Source organism: Melopsittacus undulatus, chromosome 2 (assembly GCF_012275295.1).
Source record: "Melopsittacus undulatus isolate bMelUnd1 chromosome 2, bMelUnd1.mat.Z, whole genome shotgun sequence".
Classification (NCBI taxonomy): Eukaryota; Metazoa; Chordata; class Aves; order Psittaciformes; family Psittaculidae; genus Melopsittacus; species Melopsittacus undulatus.
Genome location: NC_047528.1, coordinates 14,875,280 through 14,901,219, shown reverse-complemented (window position 1 = coordinate 14,901,219; position 25,940 = coordinate 14,875,280). Strand labels below are relative to the sequence as shown.

At 39.4% G+C, this 25,940-nt stretch overlaps 1 protein-coding gene across 2 annotated transcripts in view; it reads right to left on the bottom strand.

Annotated features, from left to right (window-relative positions):
- Positions 1 to 522: 522 nt before the first annotated feature.
- Positions 523 to 25,940, bottom strand: part of GRIA4 (glutamate ionotropic receptor AMPA type subunit 4) — a 222,676-nt gene continuing 197,258 nt past the window's right edge. The window contains exons 14-16 of one of the 2 annotated variants that reach the window (XM_005149727.3): positions 16,800 to 16,914; positions 8,321 to 8,455; positions 523 to 1,653 (exon numbers count right to left, since the gene is read on the bottom strand). In XM_005149727.3, coding sequence (XP_005149784.1) covers positions 1,489 to 1,653; positions 8,321 to 8,455; positions 16,800 to 16,914 — 415 coding nt within the window. In that variant the 3' untranslated portion in view covers positions 523 to 1,488. Of the gene's footprint in view, positions 1,654 to 8,320; positions 8,456 to 10,599; positions 10,715 to 16,799; positions 16,915 to 25,940 lie in introns of both variants that reach the window. The other variant, XM_005149726.3, reaches the window with a different exon arrangement.

The window sequence follows — 25,940 nt, the reverse complement described above, 5'->3', positions numbered from 1 at the left end:
GCAGGGTCTAGTGTGGCCAAGGAGAATGATATTGCAGAAGACACTTCCATTTTTGCATATTACTTCATATTGCATATTATGCAATTACTATTTCATATTCAAACAGTGGCTGCTAGCCTTTCCCTAGTGTGCCATCGAAAGGCTGACTGATGAAAACCAGGGTTGCTGGATGGCAAGCATGCTGTATCTATCATGTCGGTCTGAAAGACTGGCATTTGTACTTTCCTGCTCCCTGGTATATCACCACTTGACCTACCTAGAGAACAAACTCTGTCACTGAATGGTTCCCTAACCTCTCAGGATGGGTTTTAGTGATCAGTACTAAAATACCAAGTGAACAACCATGACAGTAATTTGTCAGCTTTGAGTCCCTCCTCTCTGAGGACTTAAAAGCACTTCACAAAAGCGTAAGGACTCAGACTGTCTCTGAGGGTCCCGCATCCAGCAGTAAGAAATGAACCACCTTATTCTATTTTCAAGGTAGCATCCCTAATGATCAGAAAACAACTCAAGCTCTGTCAATATTATAAGAATGTTTGTTGTTTTATTCTTTTTGGTGGGTACAAAAACCACAGTTTCTTACACAGAACAAGATTATAAATAATATCTGTAACATGAGTGACCCGTAGTCTCTTTTGATTCTACACTGCAGACTGATGACATACTCTAAACATTTTATCATTTTGTTTCTTGTATTAGACAGATGCAAGTCTGTGGAACACAGAATGATGGAACAGAATGAAGGTAACAGCAAACAAGAGGATGACCAACACCTTTTATAAAAAAAAGTCTCTGAATTTTATTACAGTGATGGCATTTTATATCAATTATTGCAATGAATTGTTCCCTAAGATGGTTAGAAAAAAGAATTGTGTTGTCCTCTACCGAATTTACATCAGTTAAAAAGCAAGCATGTTTCAATATTCCTCTTTTTTCAAAGAAAATGTAAATAATTTCTTTATTTTTTCACAGGATTTACATATTTATTATTTTCTTATCACAGTTTAGTGATTCAATTCTACAGCTGAACAGCTGAGTATTCTTCCATTGTATATGTTGATGTTCTGGAGACACAGGTTAGCATGTTCATTGACTTCTATAGCTATTTTTCTCTTTTTGTCAAGACAAAACCCAAAATGTTGTCAATTCTGAGCATGTTCTTCACAGTTTAATGCGCTAAATTGGCAAGTCTTATTAGTTTTAAGTCCACTCAAGTGAAATTTGTTGCTGTTAATACACCCTTCCCAGCCCCCTCCCCCCAACAAAACTAAATTATGAATTTTCCTGATATAAAATCTGAGTTTGGGTTTCCGAGCTGAGCTCATGCACACATTGTTGCTGATGATGTCTGGCGCATTTGGACGTACTTCCCTTTCTCAGCCAAATTATTAGTTCATCAATGATGCTCCCATGTCGTTACAGTCTGTGCTGTGTTCCCATCAGTCACCAACACAGTTTGATTAAGGCACTCAATTATTTTTTTGGTTTTTATGGTAGGTCCGATGCAATTACAGCCAATCCTGAACTTTGTCTAATTGCAGCTCCAGTATGCATGGCCTTTGGGCAGTCGGGAGTCAATACGCGTCCGTTTTCTCCCACACTCCCTGTGATGGATAATCTGGCTTTGTTTCTTATGGCTTCAGAAAAGGTAAGCTAGGTTTGAAAAAGAAAAGGAGAAAAGAAGAAAGTGTTAGGATGCTTCCGTCCTTCAACATACCAGGACACAGCTAACACCAAAATATAAAATTCTAGACATCTGCATTTTTTCATGTTAACATTAAATATAACAACAGCAATCATTATAAATATAATACATAGCATTTAAGTATACTAGGGGAAAAATACCAGCAGTTCTGAGGGTAAATATCATTACAATAAATCATTGATTTAGAGATAAAATCTGAATTTCATCAAGAAATTAACAGAAGAGGAAATACCTTCATCTAATCTTCTTCAAACCACATTTATATACAGTGAAATAAGAATCAAAACTTTTTATGAATCTGAAAGCATTAGCATCTGTGAATAAAGACCTTTAACTAGGGATGTCAAGATAAAATATAACTACTGACATTTTTTAATAAATTGCAATAGCTCTATCAGCTATCTCTGTTGTAATTCGATGCATCAGTCTAAAGGAATTCTTACTTCTTTTCACAATGCACATATTTTGTATCAGTAAATCTGAGAACTGTCCTAAAATCTTTTTTTCATATATATTTTCATAAAATTAGAGAAGGTGGGAACTTTCAAAGGTTTATTCAGAGAAAAGACCATTTTCTGTAGTTTTTTACATTAGGTCTAAATTTCCACAAGAAGGTTTAAATTTTTGTTACCTCAGAATCTTTACTTTCAGGCAATTTGAACCAAAATATCTTGTTTAGGGACTAAATGACTCAAGCAAAAAATCTTCTATTAATAAAAAAAGATTTGTAGTTATGCCATCTAACTTTAGTCATCCAAAATCAGTAACCTAATTGAAAAGAGCTCTCTTATGTGATGATAGAAAAAGCCAAGATGACCAGTTTAGACTAAACAATTTCCAGATGACTAAAATCAGTGGAGGTGTCCAAAGTCAATCAGTGCAGCAAGGACACCTGGAACAATAGGCATTTAAACTACACTACATTGAAACACATTTCGATGACACCATGTTAAGAAATTAATTAGTGGGGAAATCTGATTTCTAGTCAGCAGAAAATATAGTCTGTGCAACTAACTCATATAATTGGGTGTGCAGGGACGCAATCTGAAATACCAATTGGAAAAAGAGAGACAAGAGGGTGCATTCACATAGGAGCAAAGGGATAACAAACATCATAAAATAATTTATTTGCCTTATTACTAATCTTTGCATTTAGAACTTTATCCCTCTTAGCCCGGTTTCTCCTTCTGAGGTAGCAGTAAAATCCTGAGCTGGTGTTTGGTATGCTGAAGTTAATTTTACATGAGTATGTCGGTACAGAGATGAGGGAGATTGAAACTCCCGAATGTTTTTGCTGTTTCTGGGTGCACTTGTAGGAAAGCACACCTGTCTAATATTGCATTGCTATCAGTAGCTCCTTCAAAAGAGTTCTCAAAACTTCAGCTGCTGTCGTGGCACATCTGGAGATTAGATGTAAAAGCAACTTTCTAAATCAATTGCCCTTAAAACCTTAGTCCTCAGAAGCAGCTGAATTCAGGAAAAAGCATGGACATTATGGCATTCCCCTTATGTTGAAAAACCTTGGCTTTGATAATCATCAATTGCAGTGTCCAAAGTTGCCCTTTTAGAAGTTTCCCTGTAGCCACAGTACATTGTGACAGGGACCATTACCAAATGTATCTTGATTCAACAGCTAGATACAAAAAGGGAGGCAGAGGTAATAAAAAAGTGGGGACCTGGGCCCATACAGTACCAAAAACCTCAACTACTTCCCAGCAGCTAATCAAAATCTATGCATTTGCAAAGCACAGACACAATGCAATGTGGTGTAGCTCCACATAGTGCATGTCTGAAGTCCCATTGCGAATGGATGCCAAGGACTGGTAACTGTCTGCAGAAATGCACAGAACATGTTTTGAGCAATGGCAAGAAAAAACAAACGTGCTCTAGTTTTGGGGAGGGATGAGAATCCAAACCAGATTAGAATGCAAACCTGGGTTGAAAATGGACAACTTACTCCAGATGTGCTAAATTTCCCTGAAAGTCATCATTATGTATAAGCATCTCTCCATCACTTAGTTCAGCTATCTGTTCATGGCCATTCAGGGTTTGCTGCTGGGAAATCCAAGAGAGAGCTCAGATTTAAATGGGATATTCCAGTAATATGTAATTGTGGGTTTGGTAGCTCAGCCTATACAGCTTTCTTGGCCATTGACAACACTCAGGACAGAAAGACAGTAAAAGCGGATCCACCACACACAAAAAAATCAAATGAGAATAACAAACAATTTCTTAGCAGCCTTCCACAGAATAACAGAAAAAGCTGCAATATAACAACTCCTCTCACAGCAGAGAACAATAGCTCAGCAACACACCACGGGAACAGCCCAAACAGTTAACAAAGCCAGGAGGAGCAGGTCAAACTTGTACTCAGGAAGGTGTCATAAAGCCAAGTAACCAGGTAAGCTTCTGTGTTTTATTTTAAATTACACAGGTAGTTTAAAATTATCTTATTACTATATAGGTAATAAGTTAGGCTACTACTTTGCTTAACAGTGCTCTTACAGTTTCAGATTTATGGCCTGGCTGTGGGAGCAATTTTAGGAGTGACTGGGATGAGAGGGAAAAGTCTTGGCATTTACTGTGAATATTACCCAGATTGTGGAAGTCTCTGTGTGGTAAGTGTATGCAGTTAATAGTGATAATGTATTTTCAAATTTGTCATTAGTTTTGGTTAAATGAGTTGTGGAATTAATCATGTGAAAACACTGACTGCCCTGTTCCTATTGGGAAATGGGAATTTAGGAAACTGATATCCTCAGTCTATATAATACCAATATCCTAGTCTGTGTAGGTTCTTTTGTTAGTCAGGTTCCTCTAGTGCCTGGGTCACATGGAGGTGTCTTTGGCATAAATATTTAAGATTAGCTTTTAATGATTTTTTTGATCTTGACTATGAAATTGGGACTATACAATCAAAATAAATGTGTTACACATTTACTGAGCCATCCTGTAGCACTTTTCCTTTTTTTCTGTAATTAATTTCCTATTTTTAATTATTTTTTGTAGTTCCATAATCAGTTTCACTAATTATAAACAACAGCATGCAATGAGGGAGGAAGAGAAGGCAGCTGAACTGGAAGCTGTTTTATGAACATCAGGGAGGGGATGGAGATGGTGGTGGCTGGCTGGGTACTGGGAAAATCTCTTGGAAAGCTTGTGGGCTTAGGGTGAGGAGCCCAGTAGGTTTATTCCCTAGAGCAGCTAGAGAGAAGGCTGTTAGGCTCCACACTGTTCTCAGGGCATCAACTCAATTAGTGTACTGAGGGCTTACTATTGGTACACAAAAATGGAAACCTGCTGCCTAGGGGAAGAAGAAGGAATTGTGTGCTCCTTAAAGGAGACTTCCTTCCCTGCCTTCAACAGATGCAATGCCTTCATCCCACACACAGAGGCTAGTCCTTTATCATACAAACTAGTCCATACATACAGGCTAGTCCTACGTTTTCATTTTCTGCTGCTTCACAGGCAGGTGAATTTCCCTGAGGTAACTCGCTTTTGACTGGATTAAATTAAAAGAAAATACATGTCAATGAATATTAATTGTCAAGCAGGTTATTTAACCTATTTTATATTAGTTTGAAACATATACTATGAAAACCATTTGATGTTAGCTTAAAAAAGTCAGTGTGTTGGTTACTCATGCAGGTTACAACTGTTAAGCATCCTTTCATATTAGCAAGGTTTAGTCCCATTACGATCCCTTTACTCCTTGGATAAAGAAACATATCAAAGGTTTTGAAATGCAGGACAGACATATTTCTGCAGATTTATGTGTAACCACATTGTGGGCTCTGTATTGCTGCCAGCTAACAGGGGCTTATGACCAGCATCTGCATGAACAGTTGGCATAAGTCACTCTCTACAGAGCACGGTACACATATAACTCCTTGCTGCCTGCATGGCTAGGGATGGCCAAATATCGCCAGGAGAGGATGACTGGACCTTGCCAGTCTTCCACACATAAGCATAAGCGTTTTTATAAGATGCTCTCATGATGAAATTTCTTAGGTAAATATTATGGCAAATAAGTAGAAAGAAGAATTTCAAAAGTCTATAGGTATTTGTTTTAAATCCTAGGCTGCGTTTTTTTTTTTGTGAAATTTTAAAAAGTCTTTAAGTTTTTAAGACTACGCTTTTAAAAGAATATCAAAAGTTTCGACTGACCCAAAAATGTATTTTCAAAAAACATAAATGCAACGTAAACATGTTTTATACATTTTTTTCCTGTAAGAATTTATCTGTGTTACATCAAGTCCCACAAAAATCCCAAATTTAGGGGGAAGTACTAATAATCTTTCCTTAAAAATAAAAATTGTCCCTAATTTTTATTTTATGAAAACAGTAAGGCCAAAATAAATTCTACAAGTATAATCATAGTGTTTGTTGCACTGGAATCACTGGGTGGGAACTCAGGGGACTGACAAATCATGCCATATTTAGCATGCTAAGCCAGTTTGGGTCTGGTCAGTATTTGAAAGGAAGCTTTGGGCTTTTATTTGCTTTTTTTAAGACTATATTTTGGATGCATTGTGTCCTGTGAATGTGATAAGGAACATGCTTTCTAGCACTCTTACTTCTATACCAGCCTGGGGACACTCATCTGCGGGCATGTTATTAAAGAACTTCAAGGAAAAAGATCTCTTCACTTGCACTTTGCACCATTACTTGCATAGGATTATTTCTTTTTAAGACCCTTATTACTGACAGTAAGCAGTGAATTTAGGGGATTAATACTAGCATCTGTAAGTCTCCTGATTCCCAGTTCACAGCAATGAAGACTAGCCTATACTCTCGGGGTCCTCCTGACACCTATTATCCCCCACAGTTTCACTAGTGACCAAAGTGCACAAATAAGACTTTTTTCTTTTTTTCACATGGGGAAATTAGGCAGCTCTGTTATAGAAGTATTCCCAAGGTCATGATTTCTTGTACAACAGGGAATAGAACCAAACTACACAGTGACAGTATGTTTGGGATAGTTTCCCAGCCAGCATACGCCAAGCCCCCTCCCTTGCCCCCCGAGAACCCACCTATTCCTTGCAGCGCTCCAGCTATCATGCTCAAACACCATTTTCTGCTCACTCTGTGTTTGCTCTGTACTGTATGGTTCGGTATTGTACCGGCTGTGCCTTTAGACTGTAAGCTCCTCGGGACAGGGACCTGTTATGTGTTTGGCACACTTCACCTATTGTACAGCGCCGTGTACTCCAGCGCTATATAAATAATAAATAAAACATAATAATTGCATCTCCAGTTGTTTCATCCAATTTTTTTTTCTAGGTGGCAACATAAAAATATATATTATTCATTTCCTTTCCCTAATTTTTTTGTTTGTTACTTCTATAATAGGGATGGCTCAGTGATTTCAGAAAAATGTAGCTTAAGCCTTTTGTTAACAGAGGAGACATGTGGCTTCCTATTTGCAAAGGCAAGAGAGCTTTAGGCAGCATGAAAGGGCAGGGTCCTACCTGCACCTTCACTTGTAAAGCAGCCAGTATAGCTTGGGAGCTATGTAAAAGTTATATTTAGAAGCTCAATTTGCTGCTATGTGCCATTTTCAAAAGTCAGAGAGTTGATTTGACTAATGATTAGTTGGCAAGATACTCACTGCATGGATGAGAACAAGTGCGTTAGTAAACCATCCCTGCATACCTACTCAGGGGAACTATGCAGGATGCAGCTTGGCAACATCAGCAGTTCAGTCTCTGAAATCACTGTGTAAACATCTAAAATACACTAGTCCTGAGCTAGGTAAGGGGACATGTTACTGAAAGCTGGGGGCAATAATCAAGGTCTATTCACTGGTTAGTGACTTTTTGTGATTATTATAATGGGCAAAGATTGACCTGAAGCAGGATATTGTGAAAGAAATGGCACACAATTAGCAGAAAACATGTATCAAAGGGAAGGTGAAGGAATAGGGTGAGGAGGAGGGACAGAAGGTAAAACAACATTTAGACTTCTTGTAACAGTGCCTTTTCTTCCATTAGGTTAACTATGGTTCAGTGACATTGCCTATCCTTAATTATAATGATATATTGCCTGTCCTTGATTATAATGATTATTGATATAATCAATAAATCTTGATTATAGTGAAGTCCCAGTTAGGGCCGACATTGAGTAATAAAGGCTTGCAGAAATTTGTCACTAGTAGAGTGCAAACTTTTAGGAAAACAGACTGGCCAATCAAGTAATTAGACACTGGCCCTCTAAATATATATTTTACAATTTCAAATAGTTGTCATCTTCCAACTGATTTGACAACACTGAGTATTAAAAATGTATTTCTTTATATTAAAAATTCCTTGCAATGCAGATGTCTATTAGCAACATAGAATAGTATACTGTACATCTGCAGCCAAAAAAACTGAACCACTTTGCACTGAAGTTTTCCAAAATATAAAGCTCTGTTCAGAAGCAAGCACAACTAGACAGACATGTCACAACACTGCGTTACAAAATGCATCACCCACTCACTGTAGTAGGCCCTAAGTCCTACCCCTAAATTTTAATACTTTCGGTTCCATATACGTTGTAACCTTCTCTATAAGTTGCTAAATTCTGGGTATTCTGCGAGGAAGTTGTGTTAAAAGTCTGTGCACTCTTTGCCACCTTCATTCGTTTCGCCTCTGCCCTGGACTTGTAACAGAACTCTATCAAAGCCACCAGCATTGCCAAGCCCAGGCCTCCAACCAGAATGTAGAAGACTCCAGCAACGTTGCTGAGACTCAAGGCACTCGTCTTGTCCTGGGGAAACAGAAGTGACACAGTTAACCCTGGAAAACACCCCCCAGGAGCACAAACTACACATTAAAACATTGGAAATATAAATAACAATGTTTAGCTGAAATTAAATGACAGTTGTTTATATACTTGCAAAATTTGACCTATCTGGATCTATAAAATATATTTTAAGTGCCTAGTTTTCCTGGTTGGCATTCAAAACATTAAAAGTATATTGCCAACAGATCAGGATGTCATTGCTTGCTTATGGCAAAGCATTACTTCCACGTAGTGGAGAATTAAACAATGACATGTCTAGCTCTTCTTTCAGGGACATTTTAGCAATACATTTACGTAAAGCTTTTTAAAAGCCTTGGAAATTCATTTATAGCAGATGAGACTCCGCTTGATCTTTACAAAAACAGTTACTGTACTTGTGGTAGGCATTGCTGTTAATTTAAAAGATCCAGACTGACTTTCTGATACTTAAATGACAGCTGAAAATAACACGTGAGACTTAAGTTATTTCTTTGGCTAGACACTTCCTTTGAAAGTGCACACTGTACCATACACATCATGATATATTTGCCTCTTACCGATTACTGTATTTTGTTCTTATTTTATTATAGTTACAATTCTGCAACATGCCCATGGACTACTAAGGCTCAGTAATCACATAATTTTAAATAGCAATTTTATGAAATCTTACACATTATTCATGATTTAGACATAAATGTGAACTTTCTTTAGCAAATTCTTACATATACAATTAAATAATTGTATAAATATTCACTTTCTTGGATGTATTGTAGTAAATAATTATTCTACATTTTTCTGTACTTTATTGTTTAGTTATGAATCATATGTTTTTATTTGAAATCCACAGTTCTCTAGGAACTCTCTCAGGATTGGCTTTCATATACTACATTGTGCACCTTAAGATATTTATAGAGCTTTATTGTTATGCAGACTATATAATTTTTACCTAAAGTAAGGACAGTACTTAACTTCTGATTGTAACCTCTAAGAAATTTTAACTTAGAATGCAAAATATTTGGATGTTTAATTTAAAGAGGCACTATTTATTGTGTAATCAGTAGATTAGCACTGTAACAATTCCCATGGAGGTATAGAACTATTTGGGTCTTTCAGCCAGGTTCTGCATTCTCTAAGTCCTCTAAGAGGACTCAAAATATCTTGGAGGTGGCTGTGTTCCTCTGGTGGCAACTCCTAGCATGGTGCCTGCAGACAAGGGGGAGGCAGGACTGAGAAAGACCTGACCTAAAGTATGTGGTGGGTTAAGCCTTTCTCAGCTTCATTTACAGCTGCTCTGCCATCCTCTTAATTGGTTTTCACTCCTTTCTCCAAAGCAATTGCCAGAAAATGCAAAATGTGTTGGAGGTTTGTTTCTGAGTCCAATTTTATCCACTGTACATCAGAGTAACCCTCAGACCATTCAGGCAGCAAGCAGTCACTGCCTGTCATGCTTTCCTTTTAGCTCTGGAGAGCACAGGCTGGCACAAACAGTGTGAAAAAAATTCAGATACCCTAAACACAGGGCACTGCCTGTGGTGCTTCCCAGCCATCAGAAAATACCTGCTTCTGTGTTTGTCCTCAAATATTGCCCCATTCCCTGCAGCTGTCAGGATTAATGCTTGGGAATGGATGAGAGTAAACACTGGGAGCTGTAGAAAGCTATTAATTATCAAAGCCTTTCACTTCAAAGCTCAAGTTAAGTCTTCTTTGGCTCCTCATGGAGCCAGGGACCTTCCCAAGGGCAGCCAGGCTCTGCCACCCCAGGCAGTGAAGAAAGGCAACCCTTCCCGCTGGCTTTTCTCCTTCTCAGAAAACCACACAGAGATGCCAGCTCCAAAAGGAGAGGTGTAAAGGGACATTTCCTCAGTAGTCAGCGAGGAAAGTCCACTTCAAGTGCCTTGTAGTTCTTCAACATATGCTCTGAATTTGTAGGAGGCTGTTTGGTGATTTATATCACAGAAGACTAAAAAGCAATAGTGCTTCTTTAAATTAAAGTGTGCCCCCATCAAGACAGGGCAAAGCTGGTTAATTTTGTGTCTACAGCTGCTTATTTTATTTCTAAGTCATTTTGTTTATTACTTCCTTTACTGCTTTGTGAACACGATAGTAGGTCCCGAACTGCAGCGACTGACCTTACTTCCAGAGTCCTTGGGTCCACATTCACCTTTATCGTACCACCATTTGTTTTTCAGCTTGTCTAAGACGCCTGCCTCACTGAGTTTCAAAACGGCAAGGTTTACAGGAGTTCTTCACGTGGAAAATAACATAAATAACATTATATATGTTATTTTATGTTATTCAAGTAAAACTACATAGAATCGCATTGCAAAGTGACAGAGCAGAGGCCACAGTGGGTGCTATGTCATGTACTGTTGGCCCAGGTTTAGAGACAGACATATGACCGGGACCTGCTCCATCGCTTTAGGTAACAGGCACATACTGCTGGGGAAGATTTGTAAATAAATAGTATGCAATTACTGTGAACCCAAAACTATTGGCTTAAGACATATTAACAACATACCCTTCAGAGACATATAATACAACTGGATATATGGCTTAAGAAACATATGAATTTGTGTTCCTTGTTTTCAATCTATTTTTAGTTTGCATGCATAGAAACTAATAATATGACTTGGCTATAGTTATTTCATTTACTGCCCTCAAAATTATCCTGGCAAGAGAAAGGAGGTGCTTCGTGCAGTTTGCTGCCCATAACCATTTGGCACAGACCTGTAATTAGGAGGTCTATATGCAGAGAACTTCGGGGGAAAGCTGTGATGGCATTAATCTCAGCTAAGAAGAGCATGACAGTCAAACTTTTATTTTCATTTCCTCTTTCAACATATTCAAATTCAAAGTTTTTCCCTAAATCTCACTTATTCACATAAATCTTTCAAGGGTCCCAAGCTGATGATAAATTGCTACTTGGAATATCTTCTCTTACTAGTGGTATTTGCTGCTGGGTGATGCAACAGAGTTTAATATTGAGATGAAACCTAATCTGATGCCTCAGACCCATGAACCACTATGAGTTTGCATTGAAGTTACTTAATAGTAAATATTCTTAGTGAATAATCTCAGAATATTATCTTAATGCCTCACTTCAAGTAGCTGTACCAATTTGTTTTCTAAAAATCTAGGAAATTATTAACAGACTTCTTGTATGTACTTTCCACTTTGAATCACTGACTGTTCAATTCTTCATGTGGTAGGCACAGAGATACCTATTTATGTGCAGGTGTGCATGAACATACAATATATATCAGAGAAGCAGGTAGATAAACAGAAATAGCATGTGATAGATACCCTGCTGGTGATGGTATAAGACATAAGACCTGAGCCTGTGTTTCCCAGCAGATCAGTACAGGAAAATTAATCTCTCATAATCCACCATAATCCATGCACTGCTAAATTGTTAACTCATGAATTCAAGGCTTAATAAGTGCTTGCAGTGCAAGCGTTAATTTGTATAGTGTAACTGAGCCTACTAAAATATTTACTATGAAAGAGAAAAGGGCTTGCAACACTCTATAACTGATTTAACTGGTAATCCCCAAATGCTCATGTATTTGTGCAGGTTTGTGTATATACATTTAATACACAAATAACATCTCCTGAATCTCATATGCTACTTTTAGCTTTAGGGAACCCAACTTTTCATACATCCTGATTACTATCTGTATACATACATACAGGGGGAAATTCACCTCACTTCAGTTTTTCCACCCATAAATTATACCCCAAGCCTTGTCTGCCTCTCTAGGCCTCCCTCCAATTAAGGGAAAAAGATAGGTACCTTCAAAATGTGGGCTTAGATACCAGCTTTAACAAAGCATGAAACAGGCTGTTGAAATGCCCATCTTTTCCTCTTTTAATACTGAGGAAGCCTTGGTGCCTTGGAGAATTTACAATTTTTGACAGCCACTGTTGAGTGAGAAGATTCCCAGGTACTCTCAATGATCCCTTTATGTAAGGAAAATGCTTCATCTGCTTTCCAGAGCTTACACATTCAGTTCAAATTGACTACTCTGCTTCTGGAACAGGACATGCTTTTTTCTTGATCTTTGCCAGCATTCAAGCTTACATTTTGTCTTCAGGCTCCCTGGCAGGTTGTGCAGGTTGATAGTGCAGTATGAGAGTCCCACAGCTGTGGAATGAGTGAGTAGCAGTTTCAGGTGCTGGCAAGTTGCCTGACAACATGATCCTATGTTTGCTTCTAGTACAAGCATGGAATAATTAATATTATTTGGATAGCCATCATCTGTAACATGGCATGCATGGGCCACATTTTGGTGCTTCTAAATCCCCACAGTGTAACAGGGTTGGTTATGACAAAGATAAGGGACATTCAGGTACTGTTCTCACATGGAAAATCAGAAGCCTTTGGAGTTGTTGCAGATTAAGATAAATAAAGTGATAATTAGAACTTGATAGCTCAAGACCAGCAGCAATCTGAGGCAAGTCAGAAACCAGATGTTTCCCAGTCCTTTGCTTGTTTTTTTCAGCACTAACAGTTTAGGAATATAAAGACTGATACAGGCAGGGACTTTTTCTTCTTTGCAGAGCAATATAAAGTCATACACAGAGTATAAACACAGCATCTAGAATTAAAATTACCCATCAAGTTCAGTTTTTTATACTTAATACTACAATGTAAAATGACTGTAGATTGTTTAAAGTGTTTAATGATTCCTGAATTACTAATGTTGGGTTTAGTCTTCAGCTGGAGTAGTTTTTCCAATGTACATCTGCCTAGAATCTCCACTGTTATATACAAACAGGATTGATCTGCCTCAAATTCATGCAAGGATAATGTATGAGAAATAACTAAAATTACTCTTTATATATGGAGAAGAATTTGTCCCATGTAGCCACAGTGCAAAACTGTTGTGTGGCAGCACAGGAGACTGTTCTTCATCCATGTGCTGAAGTCAGTGGTGATGCAGCATGACCTGGGCATGAGGACACTGGTTTTCTGTTTTCATCATGTTCTCAGCCTTACTACCTCCTCTCTCATCTTTTTACTCATTTCCTCCGATCCCTGTCATCAATCACTTGCTATTGGAAGCGCTGGGTTTCAAGTGGCTCTGGCTGGATCTTGTGCCAGCAACATCAGTGAAATCGCAGTGCTTTAAAATGGCATTAATGAAGTTCTAAGATAGTTGTGTTCAGGACAACAAATGGGCAATTAGAACATTTAAATCACAATGCTGAGCAATTCTGAATCCGATGCAGAATTCTGGTAGATTGGGATTTTAAAAATGCAATCACGAGTACGCTTTTGGAGCATTTTCATTACCCACTCATGGCTGAGCCATTAATTAAGTGTAAGGTCAGTCTCATCCACTGAATGAAAAACAAGGGCCGCAGTGTTCTCCTGAGGGCTGCCAGAAGAAAATGGAGAACTACATCAGCACAGCTTCCTTCTACTCACACTTTCATAAATACAATTGGAGCAGACTGGCAGAAACTGGGTTTAAGTACCACCCCCTGAATCACATGAAATGATGATTACCTCGATTAAGATCTGAGGTAATAATTTCAAAAGCACTCAACCCTAACCCTAACCCTAACCAAAGGACCTCAGTTTGTCTTCAAATGTGACTTAATTACTGAGGTCACTAAACCACAGGGTGGTTCACACAGGGCAGATCTCTGAACTGTCTTTCTGAATTTTGGAAGATTGCTCCTTAAAGGAAACAACAAATCGGGAGGCTAGAGATGACCTCTTAAGAGCACAGATTGGAGGTAGGAGAAATCTTATTTTTCAGAGCAACACAAAGCTTTGGAGAACTGTTGAGCTCTCACGAATCTCCACTATTGCTATAGTCCTCTATACTATCATGAAGGTTTATTCTGACTAATGAATCTCAAATAGTAACAGCACAGTTATCAGTCAAATCTGCGGTCCTGTATTTCAGGACAAGAGGATGTTCTTATTCTTGTTCATGACAGCAGGGAGCCCTGCAGTTTGGACTGGAGCTGCTAACAAAGCTTAGGGTTTGTTCTTTTTAAATTCATACAGTGAAAGGAAATATTAGCTATAGGTGCTTAAAAGCTTAGTTCAGGGACTGTTCGTTTACAACAGCAGTGCATGGTGTCCTGGTTATTCCACTAATGATCATGTGCTAGCATATAAAATTAAAATATTTAGAGCTCTATTAATTCAGTAGAAAGTGTCTTATTAACTTTAATTGATCAGATTGTACAAGACTGCTCCTGAACAAGGAAATGGATTTTGTAGATGATAAATGGCTAACACTTTGGGAAGTCAGAGTAGCTGTAGTTTAAAAATAAAGACCAGATGCTGCTGCAGTGCCGAACCTGAGAAGCGTGGTAATGCCTGCTCATCTTCATGCTGTGGTGGTTCTATGAATATGGTCACTGGAGGGGCACACAGACCAAGGGCTGCCCAGGAGCACTGGTACTGCCTACTCACTCAGCTGTGCCTGGGAAAAAGTGTGGCAAGAAACAGGCCTGAGGTCAGATGAATGCTCCTGGCAGGCTGTGTACAGTCACAGGACCACAGGTTGAGCTCCATCATGTTCAACATCCTTTGCCAACACTGCCTTGCCCACCACTTCTATTGCATCCTGAACTGCCTGTGGCACCTATTTCTCATTTCCATTGGCACTGGGCTCCTTCCTCTCTCCTGCATTCATAGGTCCTCTCTGTTCCTCCATGGACTACATTCCTGGCCTTTCTGTTCTACTTTTTTTCTCCCACTTCTCTTTCTGTCACTTGCCATCACTCCAAACTTGCTCCTTCAGAACTTCTAGACATTTTCTTGCTGAAGCCCTGCCCATCCCTTTACCATGAGCTGCTCCCCTTCTGCTCCATGACCCAAAGCACCAGTGGGTGGTAATCGGGGAAAGTAATTTTTAAGCATCCTTAGTTTGCTACCTAGCTTTTATCTCACCTTGCAACTACAGGAGGTTTGTGAGGAGTGTATTCTAAGAAAATTGAGGTATTTTAATGATATGAATCCCTGCCTCTGACATTAAGAAAAAAATAATCCAAAGGTCAGGCTTGTGTGGAACATATAATACTAGCACATGGGAGATTTATGGTTCATTTGTCAATTTTCTCACAAGAAGCTGGTGTCTGTTCTACTTGCAGGTAAGTGCCATCAGGTCTAATATGCCTAAGAACTTTGGAAGGTAAAATAGAGACCATTTTTGAAACTGTGACTGCTGGCAAGCAGAGTGGTGGGGGGAAAACAGGCAGAGCAGGAGGACTAAAGACAAAGTGAAGAGGATTAGGAGAGCAGTTCTGGGTGAGTGCAGAACAGCCCAAGGGATAGTCCCTGAGGCCAGGACACAGCATGAAAGAGCAGGAAGACTAAAGGAGAGAAAATAGTAAGAAAAAAAAATATGTAGGCAACTGTAAAGAAAACTGTATAAACTGTGTATAACAAATCAACCTTGATCTACTATATTTGACTAGCTCTGTGCTTGCACAGTTACCTGTGCAGCATTCTCTTATATATTGCTTACACACGAGCACATAAATAAATATGATTACATGCTGCTTGGCACAGAAGTAATATTTTCAATAGCTTCATCCTCCTCCACTTCACCATCTTCCACTTCTATATCTTTGCTTCCTTTCAGCATAAGGCAGTTTCCCAAAAGGAAGCTGTGCGGAGGCAAGGAAGTAGTGGCACTAGCCATATGGAAGATATGGAAATGCAGGAAGACTAAGAAGCTGTCAGCACCTCAGCCTAAAATTCCTGACTGACAAATTATGCCTAGGGAGCCACCATGTATTTCGGTTTGCTGGCAAGATAGCAGGAAATGTCAGTGTGAAGATATTTTAACTGAAAATTGTCCTCCTATTTTGGATGCTCATGTGAAAATTGTGATTTGTACTACTATTGTTTGTGTCAATAGTGGATCCTGAGCCTGAACCATGCATCAGATTACTGCTACGAGGCAGCCACACTGGTGTTCACTCTTTTCCTCTACTGTCATTGAAAAAATATTTTGGGTAGTACCATATAGTAGGAAAAAAGTCTGGGCTGTAATTTGGTTCTGAAGGTTTGGAACTGCTCCTTCACAAGAGCAAGCTTGAAAAAGGCTCATCATGATTTCAGAAGATGTAGGTTTCTAAAATCTGGTGATCTCACAGCAGAGGCTGTTTATGACTTCCCCTTGGGGTGCTTAAACAAATGCAAATATTTTTGCTTTGACAGTAATTGCATACACCTAGATTTCAACTGCAAGTACCAGCAGTGCTGTGTTACTGACGAAGCTGTCGCAGGTAAAACCCCAGCAGATGCACCAATTACTTTACATACTGTTTACCCGCTTTTGGTGACATTGAGGCTAACCTTGGAGTCACCTCCCCCGCTGCCACATTCTCCTTTGTCGTACCACCATTTGTTTTTCAATTTGTCCAAGAGGCCTTGTTCATTCAGTTTTAAAACTGCGAGGTTAACAGCATTTCTTGAAACGATAAAACATATTTTGTAAGAAACTGCACAGCTGTTAAGATGTTAGAAGGAATGAGGACTTAAGCTGTTTATAAGCTTGATCCACACACTAAATAAACCTCTCATTTCCATATTCAAAGCCCTTGGCAGCACAAATAATTGTGGTTACTTTCAAATGTGAAAAATGTGTTTCCAGAGTAGAAATGATTTTCAGAATGGCTTGGATTTTAACAAGAAAATTCTATCAACCAACCAAAACTATTTTTGCAAAATGATGATAAAAGTCTGACTGGAATTATAAACTATTTACATAGATTTATTTGAATCTGTATTTAGAATATATATACTTACATATATTTATATACTGGGCCAGGGTGGGCCCAGGCTGATTTTTCAAGCAAATGGGAAAATGTGTTCCCATATATTAGAGAGGCAAGATCCAGAGAGCCTATGCTACATGTTGGCAATCACTGTGTCACATACAGTTTTGACACAGAGCACTTCAGAGTGGTCCTGCACAAGCGATGGGCTAAGGCTTCGGAAACGGGCAGTGTGAGGCAGAGCTGAAGAGTAGTGCTAACAGCTGGCACACTATGATGCTGTCTACAGCCAGTCAATAGAAAACTATGTACAAAATGGTGCCAGGAGACCTGCCCATCTGAAGCTTCATCACCTGCTGTAGGCACATCCATGCATTTAGGCTGTAGGCTCTAGAGTCCTGCTCCCTTTGCATAGTAGAGGCTTAGCTGAAATGCAAGACCTGGGGTCTAGCTCAGTGTTGTAACTCCAGGGACTGTCCTGCTACCCTGGGAGAGCATCCTGTGTCCCAGTCTGTCCTGTGTCCCAGTCTGAAGGGAGCCAGGGGAAGGAATGTAGTGGTGGAGGCCTTCCTCTGAGGAAACCAGGGGCAGTGCAGCCAACAATGTTAAGATACAAGCAGGTAGCTGGGACATCCTAAGGCCTTTGCCCTGGAGGATTTATGCATGTTATGCTACCACTGGCTGAAAGATGAATCCTTCCTTGCTAACAGCACAGTGGTGTAGGCACAACAGACTGAAAGGGGCTCCGTGACCCTGGTGTCTTTCATCTCATGTTTTTCCAGATGAAAGAAATACCTGAGACTTTGTGCAGGCAGAGGGGGGTTGCCAACACAAAGGCTAAAGAACAGAATCACCTCTTCTGCACGAATTCAAGGGTGCTGGGAGTGCACTGAAACTCAGGCAAGAAAGGGACACAGCTAGTCCTAGGATGGGGTTGTTTCTGTGCATGCTCAGAGATTTTCCTTTAGGTGTCCAGAAAGCATAAAGATTGGATGGCAGAACAGACAGTATATATGTCTATACACAAACCCAAATGGAAGGCATCTGGATTTACGATAGGAACTACAGTCACTACAGACATTTTAAGATCGGTTGATAAGGCATTTATGAAACCTTCATCACCTCCTGAGAAACCTTTGCAATTGTTGAAGTGTAGGACATCCTATCTTTATTACTAAGATCCTTAGCAGTCATACAACCTAATGGTACACAACTACATAAGAATTTATGCAAACTCATAATGAATTTTTTTTTTCCTCTTTTCATATTCAGAGTCCCTCGTGCATCCATGCCTATCAGATATGTACACTTTTTGGTGAGTGTCTGCCCAGGCTTCCTGCAGATGCATGTGGAGCAGTGTCATCATGTCCTTGAAGCACCATTCATCTCCAAAGGGAAAGTATCTGTGAGGTGCCGGTAGCTCAACTGATGCTCTTCAGGGACAACATGTGGGTGGGGAAGATGGAGCTTCTCTCTCTGAATTTTTTGATGCTGTCAAGATATGTTTCAGGCCTGAGCGGGAATTGTCAAGACCTATGTCTGTCAATGGCATCTCCCCTTATCGATTAAGAGAGGAAGCAACACTTTCAAAGCACCCACAGAAGGGCTGGTTAAGAGAAATCCTTCGGTGGCAGGGCTCCATCAGATCTTATGGCACTGGGAACCACCGGTGCTTGTGACTCACCCTCTCTAGAGATATCTGGTCCCTGGTGCCTGGGGGTCCGCTCTGGTCTTAGAATGGAAATTTTTCTCTCACTTATCAGGAGAGAGATCTTCCTGGCAGATAGGTACAGACAACAGTATATCACAGCTTATGGAGTGTTCCTTACTCCACTTGTGGGACAAGTGTCAGCTTCAGAACATAACTGTCTTCTGGTAACAGCTTCTCATGGAGCTCTTTCTAGAACTGAGACCAGTCTTTGCTGTCTGGTCATGAGGTCTGGAAAATGCTTGTCTGTATATCTGACTTTACCTAGCTTTTCAGTAGTTACATTTATACAAGATTTTCAACACAGATAACGTAATTGCTTGTCTGTCCCTGAAAGTGAAAATGGGAGCTGTAGTGGAAGTGATAACAGACTGCTCTTTGTGGATAAATCTTTAAGGAGAATTTTGCAGCCAGGCTGACAAATTTGATTCTGAGTAAGTGCTTTAATTATGATTCACACTCCAGAGGGAGAGGAGCAATTGCCAAATCAGAATGAAATTGTTCATTTGTCTCTTTTGTTCTTGGAGGCAACTGCTTTTGAACCAGTCATATGTGCTACAGATTTTTCCTACTCAGATTTAAGTTACGAAGCCTATGCTTTTGGCCTGTTTGCCCCATTCAGAAAGGTAACTGCAGCCAGCCTTGCCACTTTACAGACAAATTTCCAGTATACTAAATATAAATTTTACCTTTGTAAGGATATTGGGATTGAGCCACATATGAAAGATGATCCTAGAAACACTATTTCTTTGATGTTGAGAAATATTATTTATTCTGAAAATGGCTTAGATATACAGCTTGAGCCTGCTGTCTACATAGTCAATGTCAAAACTCCTCCTTCCTTCAACAGGAAACAAACCAAGGTCTAATTTAATGCTGCTATGTCTAATTGTCACTCTTGGTAGCAATAACAAACAGCTGCTTTTACAGTGCTACAGATGCAGGTAGGAGTGATCACTCCCATGAAAAGTGAAATGTATCTCAAGGAATATCACTAACTCTCAATTGAAAAAGCCACTTAAGCTTGGTGTTATTCTGAAGCAGATGTGAAGTGCTGTCAATCAGTCGATCTGTAAAAGCATCTTCATACTATTTCCTCTAAGCTGTAGTCTCTCAAGTATGAACAGTACAACTCACTGAGTTAGGCAAAGTCCTTATGTTAAAATCCTGAAAAAGGTATTTTCTTAATCTTTGTCTCATCTTGGGTGAAGATGTTACCTGATAACTTACAATAACTTTTTATTGAAGCTTTTCAAGTTAGTGTCTACTAAGACCTATTATCTGGATATTCTAAGATGAATAAAAAGGAACTAGGTGACATTTTTGGAAAGCTGATGTAAGTTTTCACATTCAATTTTTGTACTGAAGGGCAAGAACCAAATGTCTGAGTTTCTCTTTCAAAGAGTTAGAGATTATGAAGGAAAATTTTCCCACAATGATTTAAAGAAGCTGCAGCTGGTTGATAGCAATCCTAAAGTAATAAATAAATGAAACCCATTCATGAGAGGGTTATTTAGCTGGGTTATTAGCCATATCCATAGACAGTTTCACAGCACAATAGAGAAATGAAAATAAAAAGGATGAAGAAGTAAATGTTGATTTAAGCTGCAATCATTGTTCTGAAATTAAACCGTATTGTTTAGAAATGTAACACATTATTGTCCTCATCATGTCTAGTAGGCCATGTAAAACCAGGTTAGTTTCACACTGCTTTCTCTGTTGCTTTGTTATCCAGGTCCACCTCAACATGTGGAAATAAGTAATTTCCTTCTGGTCAGCAAAACACAGAGAACCTTTGCTCAACACTGCTGTATTTCCTACAGAAATGCTGCAGCTGAGATCCTGATAAGTGCAATGGTGACTCATTGATAATTATATATCTGAGATCTTACAGCCAGGCTAGATCACTCATACTCATCCTAGACAGTGCTTCATTGTGCCACAGAGGACAGCATTGTGCACCTGGAGTATCCATGGCAGAAATTGTTCCTTCATCAAAAAAATAGGACTGTATCCTCAATGCCACACTTACTTAGTCAAAATTCCCGCTGAAGAACAATGTGTTCTTCAATAAAGGAACTGAAATGTTTGCAAGAGTAAGGATTTAAAAGCAGAAAGCAGGCAACCGCTTTGACTCTTAATCCTTGCTGTCATTGCACAATCCTGACTTTTCTGTTACACAGAAGAAAATGGAGTCCTTGTATGTGATAGTCAACCCCGTTCAGCCAAAACTGCAGCCCTTGCACTACACTGATACCTCACTTCACAATTACATGAACGCATGGACGGTGATTGCAATGTATGGATCACAGTTTTTTTAAAGCTGCCTATAGAATTACAGTATGAAAAACTTGATGAGAATTAAGTCATTCTTACTTATTTTAAATCTCTTTCCCTCTCCCCATAAATAAATAGTAATAAGCACTTTGAAAAATAAATCAGTGTCACTTCTTTTTTCAAAAAAGCCTGCTTGTGCCAACTGCAGGTATGATTTTGACAGTTATCAAGAGATAAAACTACACACACACACAACACTGCAACTACCCAGTTCCTTGCAAAATAACATCTCTGATTCCAGGCAGTGATACCTCACCTGGTACCCCAAAAGAATCACAGAACCCCAAAGCCTAGGGAAGCTAGCAGAGAGTTCTGCTTTGACTTCCACTGAGTTTGGGTCACAGCAATGGTTAACAGATAACCCATTCATTAGACTTCTGTTCATAGGAAGCAGTGAAGCAGGTATTCAACAACCAACCTGAACACTATGGCATACAACACTGCAGTACATAGCAACTACATGTTCAACCACAGGAGGGTTATTTCCAAGGCTGACTGAGACACATGAACATCCCTGCACCATGAGTGAATGAGACAGAGGCCCAGGCTAGGCATCACAGCAGCCAACATCACAGGCACTAAGGATAATTTGAGACAGCCACAGGGAACAGCACAGGATGGGGCACCGAGTTCTGCCTAATGCCACATTTTAAGTACCTGTTTAAGCACAGCAGCTCATCATCTCTAAGAAACCAGAAACTGAGCCATGAAATGCATCCTGCACAGTAAGATCAGCCCTGTTTTCTACAGCCTAATGCTTAGAGCTTGAATACATGCAGCAGGTAGAAAAGGCTCTCTCCAGCCTGATTAGACTAGAATAAGTATCCACAGTCTCCACAGCTGCTCTCTATTTAAGCCTTTCAGCTCCCCAAATCCCTGAATGCACAGTGGTTCCACAGCTGGTGGAAAGCACCATCCATCAGCATTGCTCAGCACCATCCACAAACGCAATTCAGAGGACTCAGCCTTGGCCTGAGCACACAGTGAAGGAGACCTCCTCCATGAAGTCAGGTCTCAGAATACTTGTTTTGGAGTACTAAATGGCATAAAGGTACAGACAGATCTCTAAGTACTTGTTACAACAAAAGCAGGGTCTGTGCTTGGAGCATTTAATAACAATCTTTTAGGCCACCAGTAGAGTTTTGCCAGGAAAACTTAAATGTCTTATTTATTTAAACAGCTTTGACATTTTCCAGAATCCTTTTCCTGAACTTAGTCTCATAAATTCTGTGTAACTGGCATGTTAGATAGCAAAATACTTCCCAGAATCCTGGGAGGATTCTGGGTGAAATTCTGCTGTTGAATTTACAGCCGGCAGCACTGTTGTTCAACTGCTTAGTGTTGGGGATGTTGTTCACTTGAAATAAGGAAGAAGCAGGATATGCAAAAATAATATGACTCACTAATGAGATTCTACATACACAGAGACAGCTTTGTTTAAACTTCAGCCGTATTGCAGAGTATATTGTGCTAGAACTGCTGGTGCCACCACCACAGCTACTGAGGCAGAAGCCAAGATACTGAACCTCTAAAATGCTTTTCATAAATCCTTCCCACAAGGATTTGAAAGCCTCAGAAATTGCTCAGTCACTTAGAAGTCACCTTGTGTAGAGGGATACCACCTCTCTTTAGTCTTAGGTTCTCTGAACTATGTAGTATAGCTTGCTATATAGTTTTTCTATATGCAGTTTGCTACAGAAGTATAGAAACTTCATAGAAATATAGCAAACGTCAAACAAAGAGTATCTGGATGTTAAGTGATGAAAGCACCACAGATAGGCCATACACAAGGTACGACACAACTGGCAAAATACAGGGATTTGCATTTTATTCCAGTAAAATCCATGACTACTTTATCATAGATGTTTGTTGTATATATGCTCCCAAACAAGTAGCTCCTGGAAAGAAGTGGGGATCAGTAAACTACTATTAGTGAAGCCATGGATGCAGTGGTGCATCCACAGGAGGAGTACACTGAAGGATCAAGCTTTCCCAAGACCACAATGTCACAGCCAGCAAGGAATGTGTTGGCAATTGATGACATATTTCAACCAACTCAAAGCTCATTTTCATCCTTAGACTTTGGACATCTCTGGTGCAGCCATCTCCTAGGCAAGCCCCTCTGCCCTTCTGGTGCAGACTGGAGGGGGTCCTCCACCAGGACAAGGCAGAAGGAGACTGTAGTGAAGCCATGTTCAGTGCCCTTATTTCAGTGCTGTATATCACAGTTATTCTCTCATGATGTAATCTGCATCCAGCCCAGGTGACTTGGGAAGAGGAGGGCACAGCTGCCCAAGAGACTCCCCTCGCTGTACAACCTAGTGCTTCCTGGATGCAGCTGAGGATCTGTCTCAGAGGGAAAAACAAATGAGTACATTTTTTCCCGGATGTTCGTAACATCCATTCAAATTATTTTAAATGGGAAAATATTAAAATGCAACCTTACAAGCAAAAAATTAAAACCTACCCATCTCCTGAGCTGCTTATTTTAGCCATGTTTTGAAAACTGCTGATGGCAGATCGTAACATGACACAAAATGCAGTGCAGCTTAAGGGTGTTTGACAATTCATCAAGAGAAATTAAGTGTAAAGCTGCATGGCACTGGCTGAATATGTTTAATAAATCAGGAATGAAACAAGCACTGCATTAATGAGGAAGATGTAGCCAAAGCTGACATCATTCTATACTCAGAAGGCTTGAAGGATCAATAATGCAAACATTAAAAAAAAGAACTAATGCAAGAGCATTTTTAGAATAAAAACAACCTAAATTTTAATGACAAAGGGAGAACTTCAAAATCATGTTTTTTTTAAAGACATTCAAAATTTATAGGAATAATTTTCATACTGGCATATATAAAGGTTTGCATGCTGTAATGCTATTTGTATAAAAAATATGTATTTGAGTCATGAAGACCAGCACATATCAAGACATCTTCATGTGTAGCTGATAGTTCAAACTAAATAAAGTAACAGAATCATAGAATCATAGAATGGTTAGGGTTGAACCTTAAGGTCACCTAGTTCCAGCCTCCCTTGGCACTTAATCATCTGATAGCTTGCTGACCATTTATATTAAATAAGGAACTATTAGTATTCAAGATGTGAGTTTTCACAACAATGCCAGTTCTTCTGCAGTCACTCTCTCAGACTTTCCTGCTTAACTCTTCCATTGCTATGTACATGCTTATTGGAGAAAGGATGAGATCAGCCATCTCAGTTGAGTGCCTGGGCTCAGCTGAACATCCACTAGGACAGCAGATGCCTCTTGAAGTCTGTCCTGCAAAAACCACATACCCCTGAGGAACTGACTGGCCTGTAGAAAGTCGAAAGCCTGGAAAAACAGCTATGGGCAAGTTGTGTGATGCATTAGAAGCTCATAGTATTTATAAATGTTATTTGAAAACACCCTGTCCAATACTAGAAAAGTATCTCAAAATATTCTACAAACACTAAAAATAAATTATCTGTACAGGAGTGTGTATGTATTGTTATTCTTTGTTTAGAGAAGGGAAATTTAAAGCACTGCTCAAATAATTAATTGTGGCTAGCTGAAATCAGTATAATCTTCTTCCTTTAGTTATCCAAATGAGATGGCTAACTTCCAGGGGTACCGAGTGTTCACAGCCTCTATGTATATCATAAGTAGGCAGCTTAGTTACTTGCACCGAGCTTTGTAAACAAATATAAGCCAAATTGACACCTTGAGGAGCAGCAGGAGTTCCAATTAATGGGAGACCCACTGCTGCTAAAAATTGCCATAGCTACTTTAAATCCAAAGAACTTCTGGCAATTTACACCAGCTAGAGGTCTGATGACTGTAGTTTAAAATATTTATATAAATTAAAAGCCGTTTTGCAGAAAGATATTCCATTTACAGTATCTAAACACTTATTGGCATGAGCAACGAAATACGAATTTTGCTTGTGTAAAAACAATAGCAGTTGACCTGGGAAGGCAACTCAACTTGATTCTCTGTTTTATCCAAAGCTTTGCTGTAAATAAAAACTACATACAATTGTCCCTAGAGTAACTGTTTATATTGGTTCAGCATATAGTCTTTAGTAGCAGCAGAAACACTAGTTTCTCCCAAGTCCCAGCTATTTTAATTTTCCCTAACAACTACTTAATCCTGCTCTCACTGAGCAGTACCACTTTTCAAAGTACATTTTTTCCCTGCTGCTGCAGCATAAGCAGGATTATATGAATAGGTTGTTGCAGTCCAACACCTGCAACTTAAAATACATCTTAAAGGCTTCAGTGGGATCTTTCAAAAGTTTCTGAGCACCAGTGTCTCTCCACACTACAGGAATTGCTCGGAGGATAAGCTTAGTGTGCTGCCAACTGCCTTAAAACTCTTTCTTGCCTCAGAAACATTAGGAATCTTGAGTCCTTTACTAGTTTTGTATGTTTGATATTGCTGAAAGCACTCACAATAATATTTGAATATTCAAAATGTGTAAAATGAGCCTTTTAAAATACATGCCCCCAAAATACCTAATGCTTTCAGATGGGTTAAGATTCACCTCTGCCATGTCTGGCAGAAAACCTTTTGCCTTTTTACACTGTAAGTGAAGCAGATGTCAACTCACGGTTTTGTTGCAGCAGGGTGTTGGAAAGCTGTTTCACCTGCTTCTTCAGTAACTCCTGAATTTATGGACCCTCAGCTGAGAG